Genomic DNA, 15826 nt, shown 5'->3' with positions numbered 1-15826 from the left:
TGTCGAGAGAGGAGAATTCCCAGGTGAGAGACTTGGCTAGTTAGCTAGCACTCTGCATAACAGTCATACCTCACTGATAATATTCCGCGCAGTGAGACATGCGCCGTTTTTTACAACCAAGCCGGAACGCTCTGATTGGTTCACTCACGCGTCTTTCTGCACCTCGGAGCTCTACCATTGGACAATACATCTCATATATCAAAGGGTTTCATTACAAATAATATCTGCCTCACCAACCTGTAGATTAGAAGCTAATATCATGTTACGTTTTAGCTGTCCCTTTCTAAATGGCAGATTGACAGTTCCTGCAGTACAAATGATGTGCGTTCATTCATTAAACTAACTCTAAATTAACAGCATAATATGATGTTGCTGCCTGTCAGAGTTTCTACAGCTGCTGTATTACGCGTCTGCAATATCCAGTGTGTCAACTCCTGTCTTCTCCTATAAAACCTAAAGGTTGCCAGCTTTGAACGGGATCAGATTTAAACAGAAAACTCTATCCTTTTCACATTGTTGCTTTCCACATACATACAGTACATGCCAATTTCGTAACCATTTGGAAAATGCCTAAAACAAATTATCTTTCTAAAGTCCATCACTACCCCTCCCTGCTCATAATAACTGACACAATGAATCGGCACTCTTGACTTATCAGCTAGGACCAGGGAAATGGGGGTGTAGGAAGTTAAGATGCATAGTTGTTCCGTATCTCTCGAGCTAGGCTACATGACTTGCCACTGCTCCCCACATAGACACAGCAGGCTTTCACAGCTCTACAGACGACACAACGTGCTGCTCTGCTTGTAGTAGCTAAGGTTTACTGAGAACTATGGAGGGACCTTATAAGTACATCAGGGTAAGAAAAAAGCAATTCAAGCAGAGTTTATATAAATATTATTGTATGGAGCAGTTATATGTTGTTTATAGTGAAAGGAGTTGACACAATACGAAGGGAATAACCTCCATGAACTGCAACTACAAGTAGAAGTTTAAAAACTCCATTATTGGAAAAATGGCTGTTGTAAATGTATTGCTTTCATGTTCTCCCAACAGGATGGGAATGGGAAAGTTAGCCGGGTCATACGAATTGGAACCCGAAAGAGCCAGGTATGATACCTTTGGTGGAATCAAATTGCATTTTTTTGTTGTTGTTGATTTAAGGTAATATAATTTCTCACTTTAACTATTTTCCCAGTGTCAGTGAAACTACTGTAGAGTTACACTTTGGAATGGCGAAACAGCTTTTGAATGAGGGGGCAGAGAGCATGGCAACTCCTTATCAGATAAGGTTCCCCTCTCTGTTCCCTCTGATACAGCAGTCAGGGACGTCTGCACCTCCTGCATCAGAGATCACTGCTCCAATAATTTCTAGCCTTTTCCTACAGCTTCTTATACTCATGTCCCACTGATTTGGTTACTCACGTCTGAACATTTGCTTCTTGAATAGCCTATTATATTCAATATTATCCAAGAAGTGAACTAGCTAGAAACCAACCATCCAAAATGCAGACACACAAATGATGTAATCCAAATTGAATTGATTTCTGTTCATTTGTTGACCTTAGCTGGCTTGTATTCAGACGGACAGCGTTGCAGAAAAGCTGAAGGGACTGTACCCCGATGTCCACATAGAAATAGGTGAGTCCAGGTGTCCCGCAATACACTCTTAGAAAAAAAAGGTGCTATCTTGAACCTAAAAAGGGTTCTTCGGTGGTCCGCATAGGAGAACCCTTTTGCGTTCCCTGTAGAAGCCTTTCCGCAGAGGATTCTACTTGGAAACCAAAATAGTTCTACTTGGTACCCAAAAGGGTTCTATCTGAAACCAATAATGGTTCTCCCATGGGGACAGCCGAAGAACCTTTTGGAACCCTTTTTTCTAAGAGTGTATGAAAAAAACGGTTTTATAGAGTATATACAAGTAACTGGAAAAATAATAGAAACACTTGAGTAAATGAGAGATAAAAAAGTATATTGAAAGCAGGTGTTTCCACAGATGTGTTTACTGAGTTAATTAAGCAATTAACATCCCATCATGCTTAGGGTCATGTATAAAAAGGCTGGGCTGGCCATTATTTAGGCAATATTTGGGCTACCATGGCTATGCACCCATAGGATGACAATGCCCCCATACACAGTGCATGAGCGGTCACTGAATGGTTTCATGAGCATGAAAATGCATGAAAATGATGCAAGCCGTATGCCATGGCCGTCTCAGTTTATTTTTGCAGTTACCTGTATGTTGTGTTACTTATAGTGCAGTACTTTTCATTAGACTATAGAGATGCATCACCAATAAGATATGTACAATACAGTAATTAAATGACAATGTCACTTTGATGATGTCATTGTCTATCTGTTTCAGTTGGCATGACAACAACAGGGGACAAAATCCTTGACACAGCGTTATCAAAGGTAAATGTATTTATATACTAAAGCGTGCCTCATGAGAACTAAATTGTTGCCCAAATTGTTCATTTTACTTGACTCAGTAGTGTGCAAAAAAACACTGCCATTGAAATATACAGTGTTTTCTCCATCGTGTACATATAAACTTATGGTCTGAACTGAAAATGTTATGGCGTTAACAGTTAGTAACCTATTTGCTTTCTAAATGCAGATCGGAGAGAAGAGCCTTTTCACCAAAGAACTGGAGACTGCTCTGGAGAGGAACGAGTAAGTCTAATTTTGTCATTTGGAACGGGCATTTCAGTTGGATCCACTTGTCAGGCTTGGGTGTTGTCAAGAGAAATGTGATTATAGTGGTCTCTTGTGTGTGAATAAGCCTTGTAATACACAGTCGCTAGTGAAAGTCCACACACTCCTTGCACAGTCTTCACATTTTGCTGCCTTAAAATGTCATCTCAAATGGGAATATATTTGATTTCTTTCCTATCGAGCTACACAACCTACTCCACATTTTCAAAGTTAAATCAAAATGAATAAGACAATTGTTGATGTGTTGATAACGTATGTCTTCACACCCCAGGGTTAATACTTGGTGGAAGCACCTTTGGCAGCCATTACAGCGGTGAATCATTTTCAATAAGATCAAAATTACCAACTTTGCATGACTCTTATAGGGAAACATTTATTCATTGTTTTTGTCAAAATGACTCAAGCTCAGTAAATTTGAGTGGGAGTCATTGATGGAGCAATATTCCAACCTTGTCTCTGATTTTCAAGCAAATTCAAGTCAGGGCTGAGGCTGGACCACTCATGAACACTTGACACCTTTTGAAAAGCCATTCTGGTGTGTCTGACCAAAAATTCTGTGATTTTCCTACTGAAAAATAAACTATCACAGGGTTAGCTTTTTAGAAGACTGAGGGGGGTTTTCCTCTAACGTTTTACCTGGGTTAGGGTTAGGTTCAACTCTTTGCTCCTTTCATATTTTGTTTTATCCTGATAAACTCCCCAGTCCCTGCCGGTGACAAGCATACCCACAACATGATACTGCCACCACAATGCTTGACTCTGTGTTGTGTTTGTATTGGATTTGACCTAAGCCTGTAGTTTTTAATTTAGGCCAAAAAGTCCATTTCTTTGCAGTGTTGTCTTGCAGTATTACTTCACAGCCTTGTTGCAAACAGAATGGATGATTTGAAGTGGCTTTTCTAATATAGGCTTCATTTTTTTCACTTTGTCATACAGGTCAGTAATGTGAGGTGAATACAATATTGTTGATTATATGCGTTTGAGTATTGTGGTGGCAGCATCTGGTTATGGGTATGCTTGTCACCGGCAGGGACTGGGGAGTTTTCAGGAGAAAAAAATATGAAAGGTGCCTCCCGAGTGGTGCAGTGGTCTAAGGCGCTACTACAGATCTGGGTTCGAACCCGGGCTGCTTCGCAACCAGCCGTGATCGGGCGGTGCACAATTGGCCCAGCGTCGTCCGGGTTAGGGGAGGGTTTGGCCGGGGGCTTTACTTGGTTCATCGCGCTCTACTGACTCCTTGTGGCGGGCCGGGAGCCTACAGGCTGACCTCGGTCTTCAGGTGAATAGTGTTTTCTCCGACACATTGGTGCGGCTGGCTTCCGGGTTAAACGGGCGGGTGTTAAGAAGCACGGTTTGGCGGATCATGTTTCGGAGGACGCATGACTCAACCTTCTTCTCCCGAGCCCATTGGGGAGTTGAAACAATGGGACAAGATTCAAATTGAGGAGAAAAAAGGGGGTAAAATATATATTAAAAAAAAATATATATATATATAATATGAAAGGAGAAAAGCCCAGATAAAAAGTTACACGAAACCTTGCCTTCGTCTTCTGAATACCTAAACCTGGGATAGAGTTCTATATCAATTGTAATGCCAAAGACACATCAAAATGGCTTTACAATAGTTGTTGAGTGATCCTGAATGGTCCAGTCTCAGTCCTGATGTAAATCTGCTTGAAAATCTGAGACAAGATTGGAATATTGCTGTCCGTCAATGACTCCCAACCAAATTTACTGAGCTTGAGCAATTTTAACTGTGGATACATGTTGCCCTAAGAGTTGTTTGTAGAATCTGATTTAAATTCTTTCACAGCTGTAATTACTACCAAAGGTACTTCCACCAAGTATTAACTCTTTGGTGTAAAGACATACGCCATCAAGACATCTTAGTTTTTTTTTTTCATACATTTTGAAAATATTCTATAATTTTCTTTCACTTTGGAAATGTGGAGTAGGTTGTGCACATCTGTAGGAAAATATATATAATTTAATACATTTTCATATGTAATTTAAAGGCAGCAAAATGTGGAGACTGTGCAAGGGGTGTGTAGACATTCACTACGCACTGTACATTCAAACTGTAGGCTACATTACTATTAGCCCGAATCTGGAAAGCTACTATTGTTGAAGTACTTTCTGTATTACAACTTAATGGCATACATTTTGAGTAGCTTCAACACTTCAGACAAAACCATTGATGTCTTCAAGACTTTGATTTGTGCAGGTGTTAATGTCCAGAGTCTTCGCTCTGAAGTGTTGCAAAATAAATGACTCTGTTGTACTATGTCTCCTATAGGGTAGACATGGTGGTCCACTCTTTGAAGGACTTGCCCACGGCTCTGCCTCCTGGCTTTACCATAGGAGCTGTGCTAAAGTAAGTCAACACAATAGTGCCTCTGTAAGGATCCACAGAGAAATCAAACACACTGTCCTAATTCATCTGGGCTTCTTTTGTTTGTGTTCAGACCTTACACTGGTTTGGTGTGAAACACTATCAGTTTAACTCACATATTGTAATATATTTAAAGATCTTTCTTTGAAAGTGTATACAGGTTCCTACACATAGATTTCATTGACAATGTAGATTTGAAATCATGATCTAGCTAGCCTAGCTACGTGTGTAGACATTTATTTTGAATACTCCGAGCGCACTAGAGTGTATCACTTTCTGAATATCTACTATTGAAGTAGGATTGTCTTCACCACAACTGTGGAATGAAGTAGCCTCCGATATTTTAATGGTAAATATTTGTTTTGAGGGGTGGCAGCGTAGCCCAGTGGTTAGAGCATTGGACTAATAACCGAAAGGTTGCAAGATTGAATCCCCGAGCCGACAAGGTACAAATCTGTCGTTCTGATCCCTGAACAAGGCAGTTAACCCACTGTTCCTAGGCCGTCATTGAAAATAAGAATTTGCTCTTAACTGACTTGCCTAGTTAAATAAAGGTATTTGAAATATATATATTTGTTTTGCTTCCTGTTCTTTAAAGGCGGGAGAACCCCCATGATGCAGTGGTCTTGCATCCCAAAAACACGGGCAAATCCCTCGACACCCTGCCCAACAAGAGGTACGAAACACAGTTGAATTTTACTCATGACACTGTTTGAAGATTATTTTCCTATCTGTTTTAAAGGAGTGGCTTGACATTGATCTTGATTTATTTTTATAGTGTGATAGGCACAAGTTCGCTGCGACGGGCTGCTCAGCTAAAGAAAAGATTCCCCCACCTTGAGTTTAAAGATATTGTATCCTTTCACTCACCGCCACTCACAGTATAGCGAAATGTCAAAACAGGATCTTCTTTTCAAATCTGATGCACATCATATCAGTAATGACTATATCTATAGAGGGTTGTGAGTTTGTTTCCTTAGTGGGGGTTTTTCCAGCGAGGAAACCTTAACACGAGGTTGAAGAAGCTGGATGAAAAGGACGACTTCTCTGCCATTATTCTGGCTGCAGCTGGACTCCGTCGCATGGGCTGGGAGAGCCGAGTCAGCCAGGTAGCTACTTCCAACATTCCACTTCACAACACCTTGTCCATACCAAGATTCATCTTAATGAATAAAGATTCAATTGTATGTGGTTTATAGTCAATATGTAAGCCCTACTGTATACGGTGCCTTCGGAAAGCATTCAGACCCCTTGACTTTTTCCACATTTTGTTATGTTACAGCCTTATTGATTAAATATTTTTTTCTCAGCAATCTACATACTACCCCATAATGACAAAATGCAAACAGGTTTTCAGAAATGTTTGCAAATGTATTAAAAATTAAAACAGAAAAACCTTATTTACATAAGTATTCAGACCCTTTGCTATGAGACCAGATATGGAGGCCAGGTGCATCCTGTTTTCATTGATCATCCTGGAGATGTTTCTACAACTTGGTTGGAGTCCACCTGTGGTAAATTCAATTGATTGAACATGATGATTTGGAAAGGCACACACCTGTCTATATAATGTTCCACAGTTGACAGTGCATGTCACAAAGCGAAAACCAAGCCATGAGGTTGAAGGAATAGTCTGTAGAGCTCCGAGACAGGATTGTGTCGAAGTACAGATCTGGGGAAGGGTACCAAAACATTTCTGAAGCATTGAAGGTCCCCAAGAACACAGTGGCCTCCATAATTCTTAAATGGAAGAAGTTTGTAATTAACCAAAATCTTTCCTAGAGCTGGCCACCCAGCCAAACTGAGCAACCGGGGGAGAAGGGCCAGGGAGAGTTCCTCTGTGGAGATAGGAGAACCTTCCAGATGGACAACCATCTCTGCAGCACTCCACCAATCAGGCCTTTATGGTAGAGTGGCCAGATGGAAGCCACTCCTCAGTAAAATACACCGGACAGCCTGCTTGGAGTTTGCTAAAAGGCACCTAAACACTCAGACCATGAGAAAAAAGATTCTCTTGTCTGATGAAACCAAGATTGATCTCTTTGGCCAGAATGCCAAGCGTCATGTGTGGTGGAAACCTGGCACCATCCCTACTTTGAAGCATGGTGGTGGTGGCATCCCCATCATGCTGTGGGGATGTTTTTCAGCGGCAGCGACTGGGAGACTAGTCAGGATCGTGGCAAAGATGAACGGAGCCAAGTACAGTGAGATCCTTGAAGAAAACCTGCCCCAGAGCGCTCAGGACCTCAGACTAGGGCAAAGGTTCACCTTCCAACCGGACAACAACCCTAAGCACACAGCCAAGACAATGCAGGAGTGGCTTCGGGGCAAGTCTCTGAATGTCCTTGAGTGGCCCAGCCAGAGCCCGGACTTGAACCCGATCAAACATGTCTGGAGAGACCTGAAAATAGCTGTGCAGCAACGCTCCCCATCCAACCTGACAGAGCTTGAGAGGATTTGCAGAGAAGAATGGGAGAAACTCCCCAAATACAGGTGTGCCAAGCTTGTAGCGTCATACCCAAGAAGACTCAAGACTATATTCGCTGCCAAAGGTGCTTCATCAAAGTACTGAGTAAAGGGTCTGAATACTTATGTAAATGTGATATTTCAGTTTTTTAGTTTTAATACATTTGCAGAAATAAAATAAAAACAGTTTTTGCTTCGTCATTTTTGGGTATTGTGTGTAGATTTGATGGGGGGGGGGAATGATTGAAACCATTTTAAAATAAGGCTGTAACGTAACAAAATGTGGGAAAAGTCAAGGGGTCTGAAAACTTTACGAATTCATTGTATCTTTAATTTGTGTCTTTGCATTTGAAGATCCTGGGCCCTGAGGACTGTATGTACGCTGTTGGACAGGTGGGTAGATTTATTTTATGAAGGAGAAATGTACAACTTTAACTCTTATACCTGTGGTCCTTATTCCATTGTGTAATAACAAAAAACACTAAACTGTTATTAAAACTGAACATTTTACCTTGAAAGGGTATATCATATTTGCTAACCCATTATCTCCAGGCCTTCGTCCGAGACCCCTTTTGGCACTGTATACAGTTGAAGTCGGAAGTTTACATACACTTAGGTTGGAGTCATTAAAACTAGTTTTTCTACCACTCCACAAATGTATTTCTTAACTAACTATAGTTTTGGCAAATCAGTTAGGACATCTACTTTGTGCATGAGACAAGTCATTTTTCCAACAATTGTTTACAGACAGATTTCACTTGTAATTCACTGTGTCACAATTCCAGGGGGTCAGAAGTTTACATACACTAAGTTGACTGTGCCTTTAAACAGCTTGAAAATGATGTCATGGCTTTAGGAGCTTCTGATAGGCTAATTAATATCATTTGACTCAATTGGAGGTGTACCTGTGGATGTATTTCAAGGCCTACCTTCAAACTCAGTGCCTCTTTGCTTGACATAATGGGAAAATCGAAATAAATCAGCCAAGACCTCCACAAGTCTGGTTCATCTTTGGGAGCAATTTCCAAATGCCTGAAGGTACCACGTTCATCTGTACAAACAATAGTATGCAAGTATAAACACCATGGGACCACGCAGCCGTCATACCGCTCAGGAAGGAGGCGCGTTCTGTCTCATAGAGATGAACGTACTTTGGTGCGAAAAGTGCAAATCAATCCCAGAACAACAGCAAAGGACCTTGTGAATATGCTGGAAGAAACAGGTACAAAAGTATCCATATCCACAGTAAAACAAGTCTAATATTGACATAACCTGAAAGCCCGCACAGAAAGAAAGAAGCCACTGCTCCAAAACCGGCATAAAAAAGACAGACTACGGTTTGCAAATGGGGATAAATGGGGATGGGGATATGGGGATAAAGATCATACTTTTTGGAGAAATGTTCTCTGGTCTGATGAAACAAAAATAGAACTGTTTGGCCATCGTTATGTTTGGAGGAAAAAGGGGGAGGCTTGCAAGTCGAAGAACACCATCCCAACCGTGAAGCACGGGGGTGGCAGCATCATGTTGTGGGGGTACTTTGCGGCAGGAGGGACTGGTGCATGTCACAAAATAGATGGCATCATGAGGGAAGAAAATGATCTAGATACATTGAAGCAACAACTCAAGAAATCAGTCAGGAATTTAAAGTTTGGTCGCAAATGGGTCTTCCAAATGGACAATAACCCCAAGCATACTTCCAAAGTTGTGGCAAAATGGCTTATGGACAACAAAGTCAAGGTTTTGGAGTGGCCATCAAAAAGCCCTGACCTCAATCCTATAGAAAATCTGTGGGCAGAACTAAAAAAGTGTGTGCGAGCAAGGAGGCCTACAAACCTGACTCAGTTACACCAGCTCTATCAGGAGGAATGGGCCAACATTCACCCAAATTATTGTAGGAAGGTTGTGGAAGGCTACGCGAAATGTTTGACCCAAGTTAAACAATTTAAAGGCAATGCTACCAAATACTAATTGAGTGTATGTAAACTTCTGACCCACTGGGAATGTGATGAAAGAAATAAAAGCTGAAATAAATCATTCTCTCTGCTGATATTCTGACATTTCACATTCTTAAAATAAAGTGGTGATCCTAACTGACCTCAGAAAGGGAATTTTTACTAGGATTAAATGTCAGGAATTGTGAAAAACTGAGTTTAAATGTATTTGGCTAAAGTGTATGTACAGTGCCTTGCGAAAGTATTCAGCCCCCTTGAACTTTGCGACCTTTTGCCACATTTCAGGCTTCAAACATAAAGATATAAAACTGTATTTTTTTGTGAAGAAGCAACAACAAGTGGGACACAATCATGAAGTGGAACGACATTTATTGGATATTTCAAACTTTTTTAACAAATCAAAAACGGAAAAATTGGGCGTGCAAAATTATTCAGCCCCCTTAAGTTAATACTTTGTAGCGCCACCTTTTGCTGCGATTACAGCTGTAAGTCGCTTCGGGTATGTCTCTATCAGATTTGCACATCGAGAGACTGAAATTTTTCCCATTCCTCCTTGCAAAACAGCTCGAGCTCAGTGAGGTTGGATGGAGAGCATTTGTGAACAGCAGTTTTCAGTTCTTTCCAAGATTCTCGATTGGATTCAGGTCTGGACTTTGACTTGGCCATTCTAACACCTGGATATGTTTATTTTTGAACCATTCCATTGTAGATTTTGCTTTATGTTTTGGATCATTGTCTTGTTGGAAGACAAATCTCCGTCCCAGTCTCAGGTCTTTTGCAGACTCCATCAGGTTTTCTTCCAGAATGGTCCTGTATTTGGCTCCATCCATCTTCCCATCAATTTTAACCATCTTCCCTGTCCCTGCTGAAGAAAAGCAGGCCCAAACCATGATGCTGCCACCACCATGTTTGACAGTGGGGATGGGGTGTTCAGGGTGATGAGCTGTGTTGCTTTTACGCCAAACATAACGTTTTGCATTGTTGCCAAAAAGTTCCATTTTGGTTTCATCTGACCAGAGCACCTTCTTCCACATGTTTGGTGTGTCTCCCAGGTGGCTTGTGGCAAACTTTAAACAACACTTTTTATGGATATCTTTAAGAAATGGCTTTCTTCTAGCCACTCTTCCATAAAGGCCAGATTTGTGCAATATACGACTGATTGTTGTCCTATGGACAGAGTCTCCCACCTCAGCTGTAGATCTCTGCAGTTCATCCAGAGTGATCATGGGCCTCTTGGCTACATCTCTGATCAGTCTTCTCCTTGTATGAGCTGAAAGTTTAGAGGGACGGCCAGGTCTTGGTAGATTTGCAGTGGTCTGATACTCCTTCCATTTCAATATTATCGCTTGCACAGTACTCCTAGGGATGTTTAAAGCTTGGGAAATCTTTTTGTATCCAAATTCGGCTTTAAACTTCTTCACAACAGTATCTCGGACCTGCCTGGTGTGTTCCTTGTTCTTCATGATGCTCTCTGCGCTTTTAACGGACCTCTGAGACTATCACAGTGCAGGTGCATTTATACGGAGACTTGATTACACACAGGTGGATTGTATTTATCATCATTAGTCATTTAGGTCAACATTGGATCATTCAGAGATCCTCACTGAACTTCTGGAGAGAGTTTGCTGCACTGAAAGTAAAGGGGCTGAATAATTTTGCACGCCCAATTTTTCAGTTTTTGATTTGTTAAAAAAGTTTGAAATATCCAATAAATGTCGTTCCACTTCATGATTGTGTCCCACTTGTTGTTGATTCTTCACAAAAAAAGACAGTTTTATATCTTTATGTTTGAAGCCTGAAATGTGGCAAAAGGTCGCAAAGTTCAAGGGGGCCGAATACTTTCGCAAGGCACTGTAAACTTCCGACTTCAACTGTAAGAATTTTCAGCGTGGTCTTAACTGACTGAGGGTACAATGCTTGGCTGTGTTCCAGGGGGCTATTGCCATTGAGGTGCGGGCCAAAGACAAGGACATCCTGGAGATGGTGTCTGTTCTGCACGACCCCAACACGGTCCTGCGCTGTATAGCAGAGCGAGCCTTCCTCAGACGACTGGCAAGTCTCACTCTGTCTCCTAGATGTTTTATTATAGTGTTTGTCCAGTGTATCTGTGAATTGTTGGCTGCTAGTGGATTGTTGATGCTACTTAATGTAGATACTCGTATAGGACCAGTTTCCCAGACTCAGACTTGCCTCGGCCTAATCCTGGACTAAAAAGTATGCTCAACGGAGAATCATCATTGAAAGGGCTTTTTAGTCTAGGACGAGGCTTAATCTTTGCCTAGGAAACCAGCATTTGAGGTACAATTGCAAGTGAAAGTAGAAGTCTTTACATAAAAAAAATAATAAAGTAATGGTAGACTTTAAAATTATGTCACATAAACAGTACTTAAAAGGGCAATCCGGAGTTGAAACAATCACAACGCGTACACCCCACCTCTATTTTGGTAAAAAGCTGATGGAGGGGTCTGGAGAAATGTAACCACTCACAAATTTGTAGACAGAGCTATGACTAACCATCTAAGATTTTAAAATTATAGTTTTAAACATGTTTATATGTAATACAGTGTTTAAAAATATATCTATATTTACAATGTTTACAAACATTGGAGTAGAACGGTTATATTTTGTGTTCTGATTGGGTACAACAGTTGAACTAAGCTCATGAGGCATTTCTAAATTATATTCCTCAAGAATAAATGGGTATAAATCATTACAGTGCATCAGTATACCAGTACATCACTGGGCCGTACACCCTGCCATTCAGACGGTGTCAGAGGAAGGCCCTAAAACTTCATGCATCCAGCCACTCAAGTCATAAACTGTTCTCATTGCTACCACACAACAAATGGTACCGATGCACCAAGTCTGGAACCAACAGGACCCTGAACAACTTCTACCCCCAAGCCATAAGACTGCTCAATAAACTGAACAAAAATACTGAGGAGTATTTCTGTCTGTAATATAAAGCCTTTTTGTGGGGGAAAACTCTTTCTGATTGGCTGGGCCTGGCTCCCCAGTGGGTGGGCCTATGCTCTGCAAGTCATGTCAAATTCACACATTAGGGCCTAACGAGTTTATTTCAATTGACTGATTTCCTTATATGAACAGTAACTCAGTAAAATCTTTGCAATTGTTGCATGTTATGTTTACATTTATGTTCAGTATAGTTAGTCCAGGTAGCTATTGGTTAACTATTTAACGATCTGACCATTTTTTTGTCTCATCACATACACCGATGCTACTGTTTATTATCTGTCCCGTTGAATAATCACTTTATTCCTAGTTATACCGTATGTACATATCTAGCTCAATTACCTCATACCCCTGCACATCGACTCGGCACTGGTAATCCGTTGTATATAGATAGCAAAGTTATCATTACTCATTGTGTATTTATTATTACTTTTATTATTACGTGTTGTAACTTTTCTATTATTTCTCTATTTTATTTGTCTCTGCGTTGCTGGGAAGGGGTCGTAATCAAACATTTCACTGTTAGTCTACACCTATTGTTTACGAAGGATGTTACAAATACAATTTCATTTTATTTCATTAATTTGTAATTTAAAAAAATGTATGCGGCAACTGCAGATTACCCCCTTTAACCAAATGTCAATATTTTCTTGTATGTCCCATTATATTTGACTGTCTACACTCCAGTGTAATCACTTTCGCTTGTTGTAGGAGGGGGGTTGCAGTGTACCAGTTGCTGTCCACACTGAAGTCAAGGGCTCTCAGGTGAGGGCTTATGACATTTGCTAACGTGTACGCGTGTGTCGTCGCATATCCATGGTTGCGTTCTTGCGTGTGTGCCTTTTGCAACTGTTGTTTTCTATTTACCCCAGCTCTACCTGACGGGTGCAGTGTACAGCCTGGATGGTTCAGACAGTCTCAAGGAGACCATGCAGACCAGCATTGCTTCAGACAATAAGGTCCGACTACTGATTTCTCACTCCCAGTCAGAACACAAATGAACCTCTTCTCATTAAACGTGTCAGCTCACCAAGGGGCTCCCTTCTCAGGGCATATTTATTTGGTTTATTTAAGCCGTCTTTCCTCTGTGGTAGGTGGAAGAGGTGGATGAGTGGGTCCAGCGAGTTGGCGTCACAGCGAACAACATGCCAGGCCCGGCCCAGGATGCTTCTGAGAAGCTAGGTCTAGACCTGGCCAATCTACTGCTGAGTAAAGGGGCTAAGGAGATCCTTACCGTGGCCAGGGAGCTCAACGATGCGCGATAAACTCACTCTGTGCCCCCAGCTGGGTCTGGAGGTGTAACCTGCACTTACCGGTAGTCCATACTAATATTAAAGCCCACACATGGCTGACTGAGGACTCATGATATAGAATAGCACCACTAGACCTGGGTTCGAATAGTATGTGTTTTCATTTAGAGTTTGTTTTAGCCTGCTTTCTGCACCAGAACATTAATGTACAGGTGACTGCCAAAATAATGGAAACACTTGAGTAAATGACGGCTACAAAGTATATTAATATTAAAAACAGGTGCTTCCACAGACGTTTGGTTCCTGAGTTAATTAAGTAATTAGGATCCCATCATGCTTAGGGGTCATGTATAAAAATACTGGGCAGGCCATAGGATCACAATGCCCTCATCCACAGGGCACGAATGGTCGCTGAATGGTTTGATGAGCATGAAAACAATGTAAGCCGTATGCCATGGCTATCTCAGTCACCAGATCTCAACCCAATTGAACACATGGGAGGTTCTGAAGCAGCGCCTGAGAGTGTTTTCCGCCACCATCAACAAAACACCAAATGATGGAATTTATCGTGGAAGAAGGTTGTCGCCTCCTGCTAATAGAGGTGCATTGAAGCTGTTCTGGCTAGTGGTGGCCCAACGCCCTCTCGAAACACTTTGTGTTTCCTTTATTTTGGCAGTTACCTGTACACACGTTGAGGGACTCCATTTCTAACTGTTGTTGGGATCATGCTACCTCTTTCATCAACAGAGCTCTGATAATCTTGTTTGGTGAATGACGTGTGTGACATATTAGTGATGTCTGTTTAACAGACCCAGAACATGCAAGCTACAGTGACAAACTCTAGCTTATGAGTACTATCAGACCAAGCCCAAGGCCACCTGTCTACAACACCAAAGCCACTAGTATTATTACGTGTATATATTTTTGATTTCCCTTGATCGATGGAATACTATGTCAAGACCATTAGGAAAGTGCTGCCTATAAACAAACGCTAAACACTGGATGCCGTACAAAAACTAAATGTTGGATACCTGTGGCACTTTCCTTTCAGCGTGTTCACATAAGTTTCATGTGTTTTGATCCTGGGAGGATTTTTATTGCTTACTTATTTTGCTATACCAATTTGAAGAACGTAAAAGCAGCGTAAAATGACACCCAACAAATGTCCTCCGCATTCTTCAAAACAGGGCCTGTATTCATGAAGCGTCTCAGAGTAGGAGAGCTGACCAGGTACTCCCCGGCCATGTGGTCTTATTCATGATGTTCAAATCTGATCCTAGATCAGGTGTGGTATGTTCACTGTGTGTACTTGATCCAGCCTACCACTCCACGACTTCAGAATTGAACAAGAATTCTATAACCCTCCCACTAGATATTGCTCATATGGTAACTATGTGTGTGTGTGTGTGTGTGTTATGAAGAAAATAGAGAAATTAATTGAACGTACTATAGTTGTAGGCTACCTTTTAGATATGTTGTGGCATTTGTTAACAAACCTTATGCTGTCAGATAGCATAGTTTTGTGCCTTACTTTAGTTTCTGTCTATATGGCTGCTGTGTGTATAGCTTTGCTTACAAACTTATTACCTTGAACTACAAATAGGCATTTTCCCTTGTACCCCTTGAGCCTGCACAGGTTTTCCTGGGTGTCGCCCCATTGTGAGCCCTCTAACTTATATTTTTGCAGAATTCAATTATGTTGCATCATGTTATATTAAGTGGCGTTATGTTGTCAGACTATCGATACTCGGAAGGCGTAGAGAGGGTGGTTGTGTCATATTTCTGTTTTTGCAAGCTTTCTGCTTTCCGCTGTAGTGCTCAGACATTTTAAGGAGACGCTGGTCAAATGATACTTGCCATCCCATCTAGTCATTCAATATTGCAGCATTCAGCATGATATGACAGAATGTGGAAATGTATTGCAATCTGAAAGGGTGATGCTTTTGCTTTGCCACCTTTGTTAATTCTGTGTCATTAAAAGGAGGCAGCCTCAATTAAAGCCACTTGTTACTCTCTAGCTTGTACATTGAAAGTATTTCATAGTTTATTATTCAACCAATGTTTGGTAGAGC

General features: G+C 41.2%; 1 protein-coding gene across 1 annotated transcript; it reads left to right on the top strand.

Annotated features, from left to right (window-relative positions):
• Positions 1-694: 694 nt before the first annotated feature.
• Positions 695-15771, top strand: LOC109905390 (porphobilinogen deaminase-like). The gene is made up of 14 exons (XM_020502738.2): positions 695-859; positions 1057-1110; positions 1569-1641; positions 2366-2415; positions 2621-2676; positions 5015-5092; positions 5709-5786; positions 5889-5964; positions 6106-6219; positions 7931-7969; positions 11464-11583; positions 13216-13269; positions 13377-13463; positions 13599-15771. The coding sequence occupies exons 1-14, from the start codon at positions 833-835 to the stop codon at positions 13767-13769; spliced, it is 1077 nt and encodes a 358-aa protein (XP_020358327.1). The 5' UTR covers positions 695-832; the 3' UTR covers positions 13770-15771.
• The last annotated feature ends 55 nt before the right edge of the window (positions 15772-15826 follow it).

This window comes from Oncorhynchus kisutch, linkage group LG15 (genome assembly GCF_002021735.2).
Source record: "Oncorhynchus kisutch isolate 150728-3 linkage group LG15, Okis_V2, whole genome shotgun sequence".
NCBI lineage: Eukaryota > Metazoa > Chordata > Actinopteri > Salmoniformes > Salmonidae > Oncorhynchus > Oncorhynchus kisutch.
Note: the sequence above shows the minus strand (reverse complement) of the source record. Positions and strands in the feature narration are given on the sequence as shown.

What these genes read in the sequence shown, in the direction of transcription:
- LOC109905390 (XM_020502738.2), top strand. Translation starts at nt 833, where the DNA reads ATGGAGGGACCTTATAAGTACATCAGG. An exon ending in TTGGAACCCGAAAGAGCCAG is followed by an intron (nt 1,111 to 1,568) that starts GTATGATACCTT and finishes TGTTGACCTTAG; the next exon opens with CTGGCTTGTATTCAGACGGA. An exon ending in GTATGTACGCTGTTGGACAG is followed by an intron (nt 7,970 to 11,463) that starts GTGGGTAGATTT and finishes GCTGTGTTCCAG; the next exon opens with GGGGCTATTGCCATTGAGGT.